The 16,521-nt window shown below is 39.3% G+C and overlaps 1 protein-coding gene across 1 annotated transcript; it reads left to right on the top strand.

Moving 5' to 3' along the window:
- The first annotated feature begins 2,392 nt into the window (after positions 1-2,392).
- Sele (selectin E) lies at positions 2,393-13,253 on the top strand. Its single transcript, XM_013521360.1, has 12 exons — positions 2,393-2,453; positions 2,915-3,298; positions 3,786-3,893; positions 4,290-4,475; positions 5,827-6,012; positions 6,117-6,305; positions 9,180-9,368; positions 9,576-9,752; positions 10,301-10,411; positions 10,909-10,930; positions 11,036-11,108; positions 12,019-13,253. Exons 1-11 carry the CDS (start codon positions 2,393-2,395, stop codon positions 11,091-11,093), a joined length of 1,671 nt encoding a protein of 556 aa, XP_013376814.1. The 3' UTR covers positions 11,094-11,108; positions 12,019-13,253.
- Positions 13,254-16,521: the final 3,268 nt, after the last annotated feature.

Below are 16,521 nucleotides of genomic sequence, written 5' to 3' on the forward strand. Positions count from 1 at the left end.
TTTTTTGGTTTTTCTCCGGTACCAGGAACCAAACTCATGACCTTGCGCTTGCCAGGCAGGCGCTTTTGCCGCTGAGCTAAATCCCCAGCCCCCTATCTTGATACTCTTGTAAACATGGAAAGAGCCAATGTAATAAGGAAAGACAAAAATAAACCACACAATTCCCTCATGTCTGCCGTATCTTTAACAGCTTTAAAAAGATGTAATCATAGATTACTCACTGGATTTGAACTCTGAAAACCTACAATATGGAGATGAATATGATCTCATTTACTATCCCTCTAATAGGTTAAATTAGCAAGATCCAAAGGTAGAGAATGGGTGTATAGGCACCCAAAAGAAATGCTGTTTTGAAGAGTGGGAATGCAAGATATTCTGTAAGGGTCATAAACCATTCCTTTCAATTATTTGGACATAAGTTTCTTAAAAATTGTATTCTTTGTACTATAAAAGTAAAGGGCGCACTGGGGATATAGCTCATTGGCACAGCACCTGCTTGGCAAGCCTGAGGTAGTGAGTTCGATTCCGGGTACCAAAAAAAAGCAGGGGGAGCTGGGGATTTAGCTCAGCGGCACAGTGCCTGCTGGCAAGAACGAGGTCATGAGTTTGATTCCTGGTACCCGGAAAAAAAAAAAAAAAAGTAAAGGGGCTATTCTAAAAATTGGAAAATGTTGAAAAAATAATGGATATAAAAATTACTTCAAATCCTGCCATCCAGAGGCAGCCATTGTTAACATTTTATTCTTTACACATTCACATTATTGAAGTTTTAAACAAATTTTGTGTTAATTGAATAGAGTATTACGTAGTTTTTAATCTTTATGTTTTCACTGAGAAAATCAAGAATATTTTCTAAACATGAATATATAAATCTATTCCCCTCATTTCTTTTTTTATATTAAAGGAGAAAAACAATAAAAATAATGATACAGAATTTTTTTTTCTTTTTTTTTTTTCTTTTTTTTCCCCTGGTACCAGGAATCGAACTTACGACCTTGAGCTTGCCAGGCAGGCACTGTGCCACTGAGCTAAATCCCCAGCCCCTCTTTTTTTCTTTCTTTCTTTTTTTTTTCGGTGCTGGGGATTGAACTCACAACCTTACGCTTGCCAGGCAGGTGCTTATGCCAAGGAGCTATATCCCCAGCCCCATGATACAGAATTTCAAAACAAGATAATAGGAAATTAGCAATGGTTAATATACTGCATATTGTTATCTTCAATCAGTTTTGCATGCCTATATCTTGTAATCTGAGCAACTACCCTCATTTATTATTTTTAAGAAATAAGGCATTGGGGTGGAAGATGTTATCTTTAGTAATTTAGCCGTAGTGTGTGGAATCTGTGGAATCATCTATTTTGTCCATTCATCCTGTGAGACAGTGCATTTGAAAATGGGTTCAGTTGGTAGGAGAAAGAGAAAGAAAAAGCAAGCACTGATCTATTATTGACAGCTATGGATGAGAAATTTGAGGCTTGTAAACCATGGATGACAAAATATTCTTACCTTGCTCATGTTTATGAAACTCTGACTACTACCACAATTACATGAACAATACTGCTAATAAGCAATGTCTTAAAACATTTTAAGAACAGGCTTTATGTTATTAGAATGAAAAATCATGCACTTATGTTATATTCATAAAATTGCACATGAAACATAAAGACCTAGACAAGGGAAAATTAACTTTGAGGGGTGGTTTCTGACATCACTGTTATTTTAAGTGCTGTGGACATAAATAGAAAACTTTTGGATGTAGTTGAGAATTTCTTTTCCTTGGATTTGGATTACACAGGAAGTCAGTCTCTGTAAAGGGACCAGCCCTGTATAAGCAATGCTCAGCGGCTCTTGGCTCACCATACAACAGAACTACTAGCACAGCACAGGACAGCAGCAGCAGCCGGACACCTGAGAAATCCAACGCCCAAACATCCACTTTGCCAAATAGTAAGTACAGAATTCTTGACCAGGGCAGCCATGCTATGAAACATATTTATCACCATGACGGATATGCAAAAAGCCTTCTGATGCATGTGCAAACTTTTATTGTATTAGAGTTAAAATCAGTCTTTTCTGTTTGACCTAGATGATGAAAATGCTCAATGTTTTATTCATTCTTGTGAAAGTCTTTGAAATACAGATTGTCCCACTGGAATCCTTGTGCTCAAATCTTATGATGCTGGGTCAAAATCACAGTAGAATGATGTGAGTAACAAGCTACCTGGCATTTCTTTCTATAATTAGTTTTATACCTTCTCTTTCCAGAAAATATTTCAGGTCTAATTCTTCAGTGCAAAGAATTCTTGAAGTTATGAGTGCTCCACGGTTTCTCTCCACTCTCATGTTTGGTAAGTCATTGTTACTAGACAGAGCAGTCTTCCTCATTTTTACGCTATGGCCGCTGAGGACCAGAATGTTCTTCCATGTGTGAGGATGTCCCATGCATTGCAGGGTGGTTAGCAGCATCCCTGATATCCCAGGGTAATATGTTCTTTGCCTCTTAGTGTCATAGTTTACTCATGTATAAAGTATTGATCCTAAGTGATCTATTTAGATATTGTGAGAATTCAGTATCATGGTCCATGTAAAGTACACCAAGTACACAGTACTTGGTGGCACATACTAAACCAAGCTCCATTAAGCTAATTATCTCATTATTCTTCTTCTGTAAAGTGGCTATACAGTTAGGCTTCGATGAGTGAGTGTGATAAAGCACCTAGTGGATGGCCATTCACAAAAGTAGCACACAATAAATGGTAGTATTTCTTATATATTCCTCTGATTGCTTTTGAAAAGGTGAAAACATTTGGGTCATTCCAAAGGCCACAAATGGCAAAACTAAGACAACTCTAAACACAGTTAATAGAGTTAAATTATAACGGGATAAACTCTACCATTCCTTCCCTGTCCCTCCAGTGCTTCTCATTAGAGACAGCAGAGGCTGGTCTTACAACGCGTCTACAGAAACCATGACTTACGAGGAGGCCAGGTTGTACTGTCAGCAGAAGTACACCCACCTGGTGGCAATTCAGAACAAAGAAGAGATCGAGTACCTCAACTCCATCCTGAGCTACTCAAAAAGCTATTATTGGATCGGAATCAGAAAAATCAATAATGTATGGGTCTGGGAAGGGACGCAGAAGCCTCTGACTGATGAAGCTAAGAACTGGGCTCCCGGGGAACCAAACAATAAGCAAAATGATGAGGACTGTGTGGAGATCTACATCAAGAGAGACAAGGACACGGGCATGTGGAATGATGAGCCCTGTAGCAAGAAGAAGCTTGCTTTGTGCTACACAGGTAGGGGCTTTGCGGTGCCACTGGGAGGTAGTTTTGGTGTGTGATCATCTTGACAAATTTACAGCATGCAAAAGTTGGTCCCTGTTGTGGTGATTTTATATTCCAAAGATATGATTGTAAGATATTCTGTTTAACTGCTAAAGTATCTCTTTACATCTTTGAGTGTAGACAAGAATGTATGTACATATGCATATATACAGTTCTATACATCTGTAGAATGCATAGACATACATACAGTACATATTTTGTTTATTTTTGATAGAGAAACAGTTTTCAGGGTTAATGATAAAGTGAATTTTCTATCTTAGTGCCAGCTATACTCTTAATTTCCATACATTATATCCAGGTATAAATTAGATGAACCTGAAACTCTTCAGTAAGATCTGTGTATTTGATGACGTCTCTGTACACTACTGCTCTTAAATTCAAAAGAACATGCGAAAAACACAGTAACAATGATGCTCATTAGGGAATGTGATCTCTGCAGCTTCCTGCACTGATCAATCCTGCAGTGGCCATGGTGAATGTATAGAGACCATTGAAAACTACAACTGCAAGTGCCACCCTGGCTTCCATGGACTCAGGTGTGAGCAAGGTGAGTATGGTTCTCACCTCTTCCTTTCCCTGAGATGGCAGCATCTTCTCTTGTCCCGGCTGGCTTGGGAGTCAGGTCTGCATATCATCCTTACTCTAGACCATATGATGTAAGGTTGTGATTGAGAGCTGAGATTAAGAAGTCAGACCCTCTGGAGTCAAATCTCAGACTCACCACTTGTTATATATGGTACTGTGGCATCAATGACCCACAGGCTGTCATTGATGAAAAAGTCATTATGAGGCCCATGACTGTAGCTATGAGACCCACAATAAAATGAAGATAATAACAGCACCAACATCTAGGTTTATGGTTGTGCAGTGTCTGGCACACAGGACACACTCAGCAAACAGCAGTTACAAGGTAAGACAGCAGACTTGATTTGCATTTTTCCAGTTGTAACATGTAAAGCATGGGAAAACCCTGAACATGGAAGCCTGGTTTGCACCCACCCTTTGGGGACCTTCAGCTACAACTCCTCTTGCTCTGTGAGCTGTGATAGGGGCTACCTGCCAAGCGGCAAGCAGAACACACAGTGCATTTCATCTGGAGAATGGAGTGGTCTCGTGCCAGCCTGTGAGGGTGAGTCTCTCTCAGTATGCACAGGACATTCTCTAACTCACCTCTCATTCCTGCACTTTCTATCTCACAGGAAACATTGTCCAAATCCTAGGGAAAGTTCTTTTTTATTATTGCTGTTTTTAGTAAAATTGTTCTCTCAGCAATGTCCGAGAGAGACGTTGTCTATATCGGCAATCTGTTACCCACTTGGTTTGAGGGACGCTTTTAGTTTATGTTTGAAATGGGTATTCTGGGCCAGGGATATAGCTCAGTGGCACAGTCCCTGCCTGGCAAGTGTGAGGCCCTGAGTACAATTCCTGGTACTAAAAAAAAAAAAAAAAAGAAAAAAAGAAAAGAAAAGAAAGAAAGAAAATGAAAAGAAAGAAATGGGTATTCTGAAGCTCTGGTGAACTGTGAAGGAGACCAGCATGAAGGCATGGAACCATACTCAAGACGTCTTCATGACTTTCCCATCTTTTCTCTCTCAATCTTCCTTTCATAAAGGAAGGGACAGATGTAAAAAAAAAAAAAATCAATCCTTTAGGTCACACTGAACTAAAATAATGTCCTGTGTATGTCAATATTGTTTTCACCCTAATTAATCATAAATCCTGCTCTAGAATCTGCATGATGCAGATTTTGCATTATTGAAATGATAAAACAGATCAGAGACAACTCTGCATAGTCAAAATAAAAATTAATCAGGAAACATGAAAATATCAATAAGAAAAGAACAAAAACTTTGTTATGGGTGTTGATAGCTGTTGCAGTGAGCAACCACTGCAGCAGAGGGTGAAAAAGATTATTTGCAGATGAGACTGAGTTCAGTCTGAGAGAGGCTCAGAGGGGATATTCTCAACCGAGAGTGCCCAGCCTTTAGGGGGTCTCTCTGGAGAACAGCCTTGAAGCTGAGCACTCTCTGGCTTTTATTTAGAATATCAGTGTAAGAGAAAAAAGGTCAGGAGAAAAGCATTTTGGCCAAGGATCTCTCTCAAGGCTGGGCAGTTTTTCCTGGAGAACAGGAAAAGACAATCATCCGACACAACATGTTTCACTGATCTAAACTTCTTGTTGTTTAACCGCTCACTCCTTGCGGAGCCTGTGTGCTTTTTGCTCCACAGTTTAGTTATTCACGTGCTTTTGCCCCACATTTTAACCGCTCAATCCTCATAGAGCCTATACGCTTTTGTCATGCAGTTTAACCGTTCATTCCTGGCCAAGTCCCCTACATATGCCCCCCGCTAAATGGACATAGGTCTTCTGGATCTACGCTTGGAAGGCAGATTTCTCACTGTTTTATACATGTAATTAACTGCAATAGGAACTAAAAACAATATTCTGTAAAATTCAAGGTGTCCTTTCCTCTCCACAGTGGTTGAGTGTGAGGCTTTGACTAAACCTGCCAATGGTGTCATACAATGTTTCCAAAGCCCTGAAAGATTTCCATGGAACACAACTTGTGTATTTGAGTGTGAGCAAGGATTTGAACTAATAGGAACTGCAAACGTGCAGTGTACGTCCTCCGGGATCTGGGACAATGAGAAGCCAACCTGTCAAGGTAGTGTTTTTCCACCTCCACACACTGCAAACCTTCTCTTTCTCAAGCCACACTTGAAATGGGCAAGCCAGACTTGCTGATACACATTGACACCTGTATTACAGCTTTGACATGCGATGCCATCCACCAGCCTCAGAATGGTTTCATGAACTGTAGCGACTCTTCTTCTGGAAGGTTTGCCTTCAAGTCATCCTGCAGCTTCACCTGCGAGGAGGGCTTCATGCTGCAGGGGCCGCCGCAGATAGAATGCACTGCGCAAGGGCAGTGGACACAGCCAACTCCACAGTGTGAAGGTGAGGCTCATGCTTTCAATGTGCTCCCTTTTAGAGAAGCAGCAGCTTTCAATTTTGGGCAGAACAAACGAGACCAGAAGCTCACTTTAATTATACATATGAGATTTGATGGCCAGCATTCATCTCATGTCCGTTCAGTTCATATAAAGACCCAGTCCTTGGCCAGAGAAAAGACCGTGTGTAACAAGAGCAGATTGTTTTTTGGTTTCTTAACAATGCTCTGTTAATATAATGTTACACACATTGGCACAGAGTAGGCAGAAATCTTAATCTAAAAGAACTATTAGAAAATTTAAAGAACAGAATAAAGAGAATGTGCCTGGAGTATAAAATTCTTATACTTTTCTCTGAAACTGCTCTAACTGGCAATGATGAGAAAGCCTCCAACATGGCTTTTGCTGCAGAGACATTCCTTTTTTATGGAAAAAAAGTAAAACAATATTTCATAAGAAAATAATAGGAGAATAACAATAGTTAATACATTGAGTATTATTACCTTTAAAGTAGTTAATCAGAGTACAAGATATAGGCATAAAAAATTATCCAAATGATATTAGCACAAACCTTTCTTCTCTATGAACTAAGGGAAACTAGTGGTATAACTACCTTGTATTTTGTTGTTGGACTTTTCCCTTCCTTCCTTTGCCCTTTCCCCCATCCTACTTCCTTTTTCCTTTTGAACAATTTCTTCTCATTTCACAATATCTATTGTATATTTTGGGCCTTATTTACTCTTTAAGTTTCTTACACCAGTGAGACAATATAGTGTTTATACATTTGAGTCTGATTTATTTCACTTATGAGTATGGTCTTAAATTGCACCCATTTATATATAAAAGTCTCCAGTTTATCCTTCTTTAAAACTCAGTAGTGTTCTGTTATATAAAAAGACCACATCTTTTTTATCCATTCCTTGGTTGATGGGCATTTAGAATGTTTCCAAGATTTAGCTATTACAAATTGTGCTGTTACAAACATGGGTGCACATATATTGCTGTGGTATGATGTTTTTAATTCTTACAGGAAGACACCCAGAAAGGGAGTAGGTGGGTAGAATAGGACTTCTAATCCTAGTTTTCTGAGGAATCTCCATACTGATTTCCACAGTAGTTGTACCAGTCTGCACTCCCACCAACAGTGGAGAAAGGTTCCTTTTTCCCCACAACCCTATCAACATTTGCAGTTGATTGATTTCTTAATGATAGCCATTCTTTCTGGAGTGAAATGGAATCTCAGTGTTGTTTTAATTTGCATCTCTCTGAATGACCAAATGGCAGATATTAATTTGCCATTTGTATTTCTTCATCTGAGAAGTGTGTATGCTTCTCAGATGTCCATTTCTGGGTTGAGTCTTTTAATTTGGGGTCCTGTTTTTTTTCACTTCTTTATATATTATAGATAGAAGTCCTTTGCCTAAAGGACAACTGGCTAAAATTTTTTCCCTCTCTGTAGGTTGTCTCTTCACTGTGTTGGTGATTTCTTTTGATGTGGAAAAGAAGTTTAATAAGATGAGATCCCAGTTGTTGATTCTTTGAAGTATTTCCCCATGCAGTCTGAGTTTTGTTCATGAACTCTCTGCCTACACCCATGTCTTCAAGATTTCTACCTACCTTTTCTTCTAGTAGATTTAATGTTTCTGTTTTAATATTTAGATCTTTGATCCATTTTGACTTTAATTTAGTGCATGATGATAGACAAGAGTCTAGTTTTAGTCATTAGCATGTGGTGAGCCAGTTTTTCCAGCACCATTTATTAAAGAGGCTATCTTTCTTCTAGTCAACATGTTTGGTCTCTTTGTCAAAGATAAGGTGGCTGAGTATGTTTGTAGTTGTGTCTGCACCTTCTAATCTGTTCCATTGATCCTCTGGTCTTTTTTTTGTGGCAGTACCATGCTGGTTTTATCATAGTAGCTTTGTAGTATAATTTCAAGTCAGGGATTGTGATGCCCCTTGTCTTGCCTTTGTTGCCCAGAATTGTTTTTGCTATTCTAGGTACAGAGACATTCTTGATATACAAATACCAAAATTTAATTCACTGCAAGCAAGAGCAAGGATGTTAAAAACAAGTAGATTTCCATATCAGGTGTTGGCATTCTCATAGCCAAATAAAACACAGAGTAATTTCCAGTGGCAGAATGTCTCAATACAAAAACCAAGCCACAAAGCCCATACATTTTACATGGATGTCTGCTTCTCCTTTCTTTTTGGTAATATCTACAAGCATCTGGGATTGTTAAGTTGTTCTCTGACTGCACGAAATCTTTCCCTTGACCGTAACTTCTTTTCCATGTCAGAAAAGCAGTGTCTAAGAACCAATATTTCTGTTAAATCCTGTCCTTTCTTTGGTGCCATTGTCCATAAGCGGCCTGGAATTCAAAGAAAACACTGCCTTCTTCCCAGCAGTCCAGAGAATATTGAAAAATTATCTTCAGTTCTTTGAATCTTGCTGTGTCTCACATGAACTGTGCCATCAAAAGCTAAATAGTTTCCAGTCCCACCCAGCTATTTCCTGACCATCATTTTGCTGTCTCAGCTTTCCATTACAGCACTTTATCCAGCCCAGAGCAAGTCTACCTGAATTGTCTTCTTAGTGCTTTGGCAGGTTTCCATAGTGGTCCAGCTGTGAGTTCTCCTGTGAGTTCTCCTTTGTGTTAAAATGACCTAGAAGGCTCCAGTGTGACCCTAACAGGAGAGTGGAACCATGAGAAGCCCACGTGTAAAGATACAGTTCCTGTTTTTATTTTATTTAAGATAAAAACCACCACTTATTTAAGATAAGAACCACCACTGAAGAGCTCAGGGACTTGTTTACCTTGAGAGACTTGTTGCTACCTGACACAAATAAGCCTCTAAAGTACTCTTTTGTGTCTTCCAGCTGTGACCTGTGATGCTGTTCATCAGCCCCTGAATAGCATGATGAAATGTACTCCTTCCCCTACTGGGAAATTCACCTACAAGTCCTCTTGTACCTTCCACTGCAAGGAAGGCTTTGACTTACATGGATCAACTGAACTTGAGTGCACCTCTCAGGGACAGTGGACACAAGCAGTCCCATCCTGTCAAGGTACTACAGAGTTCAGACTTTTAGGATATGGGTTAAATACCTCATAAATTATGGAACTTGAGCTGTTCACTTTGCTTGATCCTAATTTCCTATAAGCTGAATATTAAATAGTGCTTATGAATTACATTTGTTGGTGACTTTTAAGCCAGATGTAGAAGTCTTTCAGCTGATATTTCCTGACCTCTGCCTATGGGTTATTGTTCACAGCGGCACACTGTTCAAGCCTGGAAATTCCAGCACATATCAACATGACCTGCAGTGGGGAGCCTGTGTTTGGCACTGGGTGCAAGTTTGCATGTCCTGAAGGATGGACACTCAATGGCTCTGCAGTTCTGACATGTGGTGCCACAGGACAATGGCTTGGAATGCTGCCTACCTGTGAAGGTGAAGCATTGATTGATGGTGGTTGTCTAGGGGACTGGGGAGAAGAAGAGAAGCTACCTTGCCCAGTAATTAACTAGCCTTTATATGCAAACAGAAACATTGCTCATGTTAACAAGGTGGTCAACAGTTAATTGGGGGGTGGCTAGAAGGGAAACAGAAGGGGCATAATGGTAAAATGGATAGAATTCTGGCAATTGGAAAAAGAAGATCTGGAGGTAAAGGGAGGAGGGAGAAATGGCAAAGAGAAAGGGAGAGAGGGAAGGGGAGAGAGAGACAGACAGACAGAGAGAGACAGAGAGAGATTCAGCATTACCTGAGGTACTATGTGGCACTGTGTGAGAAGCTGACAAGTTAGAGGTCTATCTGGCGTGGAGAGGTGGGGTGCTAGCCTTAAAGGTGATGTGGTACGGATGCCACAATCCATGCCTTACGCATTTATATAGATAGCTCTTTTGCTCCTAGTATACAATATATGAAGAAAAGGCTAAATGAACAGAACAGAAAACCCATTACTATGTATGATAGTTCTCCCTCTCTTGTTTTCTTAGCTCCCACAGCATCCAACATTTCCTTGGCAGTTCAACTTTCTGCTGCAGGAGCCTCCCTCCTGACACTGGGATCATTTCTCCTCTGGCTTTTGAAAAACTTTCGGAAGAAAGGTGAGGGGACTCATGAGGTACTCCAATAATCATGTTGAAAATACGTAGTTTTTCTCATTGATGAGTTATGGACTTCCTTGCAAATTTAAATAATAACTAAAATCTAGTTATTGGATAAACACTAATAACCTACTGTGCAATTAAGCAACAGTCATAGGAAAAAGATTTCAGAGTGCAACTTGAAGTGGGAGGAGGTTAAGAAATATCAGTGTTAGTTGAACTAACACTGCACAACTCTAGGAGGTGCTACCTGCATTGAATTCTATGGTTCCCCTGGAATTGTGCAGAGACTGCCATAATTAGTGCTTCCAGGGGAATGGTTAAAGTGCTTCCTAAAAAGACTATTTAAGATACAGTTTTAAATTTTGGGAATATCTTTTAAGGAATATACAAACATATCTATATACACTCAGGTTTGGCCCTTACAGAATGCATCTGCATTTGTGATGTCCTTAAAAGTCATTTAGTCTAAATTAGTGGTTTTCCTTCTCTTGCAGTAAAACCATTTGTTCCTTACAGGTAAGTTTCTTTCTTGTATAAAGCATGCTATTGAACATTCAACATAGCTTTCTCTCTTTGTATTAGAAAACAGTGCTTTATTTAGTGTTTTCACTCTTCAAACAGTTCCTGTTACAGCCTTCAAGCACACAGAAATCACCAGATCCCTGCTGACATCATTTAAGTCTGAAAGAAACAGGTAATGTTAAAAATGACACACTAATGACAGAGACCATCTTCTCTACAAGTCTGTTTCTCTTTAACCACCCTCCCAAAAAAACTTGGGAGAATCATTATCTTCATACAATTTCCTGGAAAGTTATTTTGTTTCTTTATAGAAAGAGAAGAAACAGAGATCTGGTGTTCGTGAATCGTTTCATTACTGACAGACAGTAAGACGGTGGTAGCCGGCTTTCATACAGCACTCATGTTCTAGGCAGTGTTCTCAGCTAGGAACTCTATAGATGGGGGCTCTTACTCTATTTCCTACCACTCAGATCAAGGGAATGATGCATAGGGAAGTTAAGAAATTACCTGAAATCTAAAATTATCTGAAATCTAAAAGCTGCTCAGTGGTGCAGCCAGGATTCAAATCCAGACCATCTGGTTCGAGAATCTGTGTTCTCAAATATCTGCTTTGCTTTGTGAGCATTTGGGATGGTCCAGTCCCACCAAATACATTTTTAAATTAAGAGACTACTTTTGTGTAATTTTAGATTTACAGGAAAATGGAACAGAAACTACAGAGTTCCAACATACCTCCTCACTCCTCCACTTCCAATTCTCCCTGTTACTAAGATCTCGCATTAGCACTGTTCATTTGTTACAACTGATGGCCTGATATAGATACATTAAGTAAAATTCTCAGATAATGTCAGGTTATTTGTGTGGTATGTTCTGTAGGATTTTAACAGGTGTGTAATGACATATATTTACCATCACAGTGTCATAAAGAATAGTTTCTCTGGCCTAAATGAATAGCCTTTGGTGTTGATGTTTAGACTCCCACGTGACAATATGACAGTACTCTACAGCAGTGAGTGCAGTTTTGCTGCCAATACCAGTCTGCAGAAGTTTCTGATAATATGCGCACTTGTTTATACTTGCAGGGATCCAAACACTGAAGACAGCAGAGGCCGAGAACTGCTCAGATCCTTGGCCTTTCCTGCCTATCATACCTGCCACTTCCACTGCTGGGACTGTGACTTCAATGGATCAAAATTCAATGGCAAGAGAGATCTTCCGCCAAAAGGACTCAATGTTTGCTTTGCTGTTCTTGGGATCAGAAAGTGGTGCTTAGTGAAAGTAAATAACATTGTCTTCAAAGCAAAATGAAGAGCCCAAGGCTCTGGAATCTCCGAATTCCTTTTCTAGTTCTCTTTCATCACTCTGAAACGTTGGTGGAGAAGGAATGTTTCTTTCTTTTGTTCTTCACCATGTTTCAACTAATTGGATAGTTAATTGGATAGTTACTGTCATGGGGATGAACAGGAATTATCTAGACTCCAGAGAGAATGAACTGGCCAAATATATTTTATTTCTAACTTTTAAGAGCCCCCAAACTTTAATGCCCAGTGGTGAATGCACTAATATTATTAGTGCACAGTGCAAACCCTGTGTAAAGCTTTGCGTGAGGGTTACTAAGCCCAGTGTTCATCGTTTTATCCTGTGGGATTCTATGGGAGTCTATGCTTTTTAAAATTGTTCTTAGACATTGTATTCTTTTTTACTTACATTGAATACAACATAATCTTCCATAGCTATTAACTCAGTACTGTGGACTTGGTTACTTATCTTAATCACCATCTCTTTGTTTATTAAAAAAATGTAATGTTAGATCTGCAGTAAATGTATTTTTAAAAGGAACAAATGTTCACCAGTGTGAAGTTCTGAGTGTTTTACATGTGTTATTTTTACAACATGGTACTATCAGGTGTATAATTCTTGTATATTATATAAGATTTTAAATCCATGGTAAGAACTCACTATTTAAAACATCCACCTAGAGCATTTTCAAAAAGTGAAGATGTCTAATAGTCATTCCCTAGTAGTTTTATTCTGTGTGTTTTGGTATTCTGAAAGAGGGGAATGCTTGGGTGAATATTTATGTTTATTTATAAGCAGAGCTTAAAATTCTTAAGGAATTTCCAGTTATAAGTGGCAATGAGAATTCTCGGTCAGTAAGTGCCACAGCTGTCCACATTAAAGCTGTCCTCAACTTCCATTAACTTAACATGTTGGAAAAGTTTCAGAAAGTGCATAGGGGTGAGGGTGTGGGGGAACTAACACGATCAGACTATATACAGAATGAATTATTATTTTCTCTAAGATTTTTCAAATACAAAAATTTATATATACTACACAAGAAATAACTACATGAAATATAAATGTGGGCTATGTTTGAGTATTATATAGTATTTTAAATTATGATGTAAATCTTTTATAGTTTTAACTATGTATTTATTTAAGCTTACATCAGACTTACTGACATGCATTATAAAGTTTGACAATAAATGTGTTTGTTTATATTTATCTCTGTGGATAGACTTTTAAAATTTTCACGCATTACTCTTATTTTCCCTCCCCTGCCCCTTGCAACTACTACTAACCTACTGTTTGAGGCTATGGATTTGTCTGTTCTGGGTGTTCCATACAAATAAAACCTTATGTGACTTTCTGTGTCTGGCTTCTTTTACTAAGCATATGGTTTTCAAGGTTTCTCCCATGTTGTAGCATAAATCAGTACTTTGTTGCACTTTTATTGTTATACAGAATGTTATATTTCTCCAGTCATCAACCGGTGGACTTTGGATTGATATTGCTTTTTGCCTGATGAGAGTCATGCTGTTATGGATTTAGGGTAGACACGTGTTTTCATTTTTGTAGAGCATATTCCTAGAAGTAGAATGATTGAGTGATATTATTATGATTTTTAGTCTCTTTGAGGAATAACCAAACCCTCTTACAAAGGGGCTGTATCCTTTTGTGATCCTACCAGAAATACACAATAGTTCCAGTTTCTGTACATTCTGGATAATACTTGCTATTGTCTTTTTGATTATCACCTTCCTACATGGTGTGATGTGGTATACGTACTGTTATGGTTGATACATTGTGCCAACTTGGGGAGTCTAGAGGTTTGGCTAAGTGACTCAGCAGTTCTGCCTCTTGGGGTGAAAAGGACACGCCCTTATCCTTCTGGGATGTTGTTTATTGTGTTAATTTGAGAAGTTAGAAGGTTAACTATGCAACTCAGAAGGGGTCCAGGGTGCTTACTTTGTATTCATCCTGAGCCTGTGCAAGAGGCGGGCATGCAGAGGGTGTGGGTGTAGAGGATGACCCCCACCTCCCCAGAGCGGGTAGACTGCATTTAAGAAAAAGGAATTCAGGAAGGACTGGCTGCTGGTTCTTCGGAGGAGCTCCGGTCTTCGCCTTCACCTTGGTCGTCTCCTGGCTTCTGGTGCAGACTGTTGGGCTTCCGTCTGGACTCTTCAGCCTTCTGGTGTTGGCTCTCCGGCCTTCATCATAGATTCTTCAGCATTCCGTCGCAGACCCATCAGCCTTTTGATATGGACTTGCACGGACACTGCAGCGAGCTCCAGGCCTGGGGCTGGGATCTTCAATCTCCAGGGTACAGACACCCTCTGCACACTTCCTGATCCAACTCTGTAGCTGACCATTGTAAGCCAAACTTGTAATTCCTTGTACATTTGTTTATCTTGTATTATATCTGTTCCTCTAGTAAACCCTGACTGATACACTTACAGACTCTTGAACTGAAACTGAGGAGTCTGAGAAAATATAAATAATCTGAGAAAATCGTTAAGACTAAGGACAACCTCCTTATCCTGGGGTCTTTCCCTCCCACTAGTTTCAATACTAAGCAGCTCAAGTTTACCAGGGCATGTCCATTGACACTGCAGACTCAATTTATTCACCAGAATTAGATCCAAAGTACTTTTTCCCACTAAATATGTATGTTCTGTCTTGTACAGTAGTGGTAATCCACAGACCTAGTATGCCCTGATCTGAAAAATCACTAAGAATCTCACTGGAATCAAAATATCTGAAATTTCTAATAAAACAGGTGGGGTGTTTTGAGGGGAGGTGTTAGCCTGCTAAAACTCATGTCTGGAAATAGCACCATCATAGGCAAGAGTTAGTTTCACTTGGATTTTATACTTAATCCTATCTCAGAAATATCACTTAAGAAAAAAATTAAAGAGAAAATGGAAAACAGAGACAGATTCTATACTAAGTAAGTATGTTTTCATATAGGACTGAAATGGATACACACTTGAGTTATGAGCTCAAAATGGCAGAAAGGAAACTTTTTCAAGGTATAAAAGGGAGAATAACTTGAGCAAATTAAATGTATCCAAGTTAAACAATTCTCCATGTTAGCATGATCGGATTAGAAAAGAACTTTTATGGAAGATAAAATAATCTATCGAAAAAGCAAGAACTCTGGTCTTTTAGTCTAGCTTCCAAATCAAAGTTTAGCTTCCTTCTCACAGGATTCTGAGCCAGAAGGAATAAAAATATTTTTCTCTTCCTATATGCATATCAGTGGTAATGAAAACATATGGTGAATATCTAAATTCATAAAATTTATCTCAGTGAATACTCCATCTTGCTTCCAACACACTTTTCTCCTCATTCTTGCTACTTTCTGAAGACGTTCTGGAAGTTCTCCTTCTGTCTTTCTGAGGTGTGATAAAAAGTACAGTGCATGTTGCTGGCTAGTGCTGTCACCGTCCTCCTTATTGATAGATCTGTTGCCACGCAACTTCTGGCTCTTTTCCAGTCAGTGATCATGAAAGATAAATATCGTGAATGAATTCAGGGCATCAAGGCAGCCACGACAGAGCAATAAAGGATGCTCACAAGAAAGGACTTCTAGTCCTGCTTCAGAAAGTGGCAAGAATGATGGGTGTATACAAAGTGAGGAGAGTATCTGGAAGGTGATTATGGCAATGTGCCTATAACTAATATTTTAAAAATTTAAACCTTCATATATTTCAATCATACCTTCATATTTTTCATCATTTCATATGATGATTTCTGAAATCACCATACTGCCCAGGAATAAGTAGGATAAGCTTCCTCTTTTTGTCAAAAATAAGACTAAAACTACAACAGGGTTTTGTTATAATCAAGATCTTTGTCTCTGATCCCTCCATGACAGGTGCTAAATCCAAACAGTAGTTCCTGTAATAATGATTCCCACCAAGTATGCTCACTTCTCACTGACAACCTTCAGAGGGAGCCCTTGTCACTATCCCTGGGCTATATGGTTACAATCTCCACAGATTCCTTGGTCTCTAGATTCTCAGTCTGTCACTGGGGTGTGCTGTGGTCCACATTACTGACATGACTCACAAGCCATATAGTATCTAGTCCTTGCCGTCTCCCAACCTCATTTCCCACCAGGCCTTGCAGTACGGTTCTCCAGCCACACTGGGGAGTGGCTGCTGCCCACTTAGGGCATACAGGCTTCTTTCACTTGCAAGGATCCCCTCACCCATAGAAGCCCCTCAGTCTTTGTCTGGTTCTGCTTAAATGTCTCAGGATGGCTTATTTTACACGTCAGCTTATCTAGGCCAAGGGAG

Source organism: Chinchilla lanigera, unplaced genomic scaffold, assembly GCF_000276665.1.
Source record: "Chinchilla lanigera isolate Chin_1 unplaced genomic scaffold, ChiLan1.0 scaffold00061, whole genome shotgun sequence".
Lineage (NCBI taxonomy): Eukaryota > Metazoa > Chordata > Mammalia > Rodentia > Chinchillidae > Chinchilla > Chinchilla lanigera.

What these genes read in the sequence shown, in the direction of transcription:
- Sele (XM_013521360.1), top strand. Translation starts at nt 2,393, where the DNA reads ATGGCCGCTGAGGACCAGAATGTTCTTCCATGTGTGAGGATGTCCCAT. An exon ending in TCTCGTGCCAGCCTGTGAGG is followed by an intron (nt 4,476 to 5,826) that starts GTGAGTCTCTCT and finishes TCCTCTCCACAG; the next exon opens with TGGTTGAGTGTGAGGCTTTG. An exon ending in AATGCTGCCTACCTGTGAAG is followed by an intron (nt 9,753 to 10,300) that starts GTGAAGCATTGA and finishes TTGTTTTCTTAG; the next exon opens with CTCCCACAGCATCCAACATT.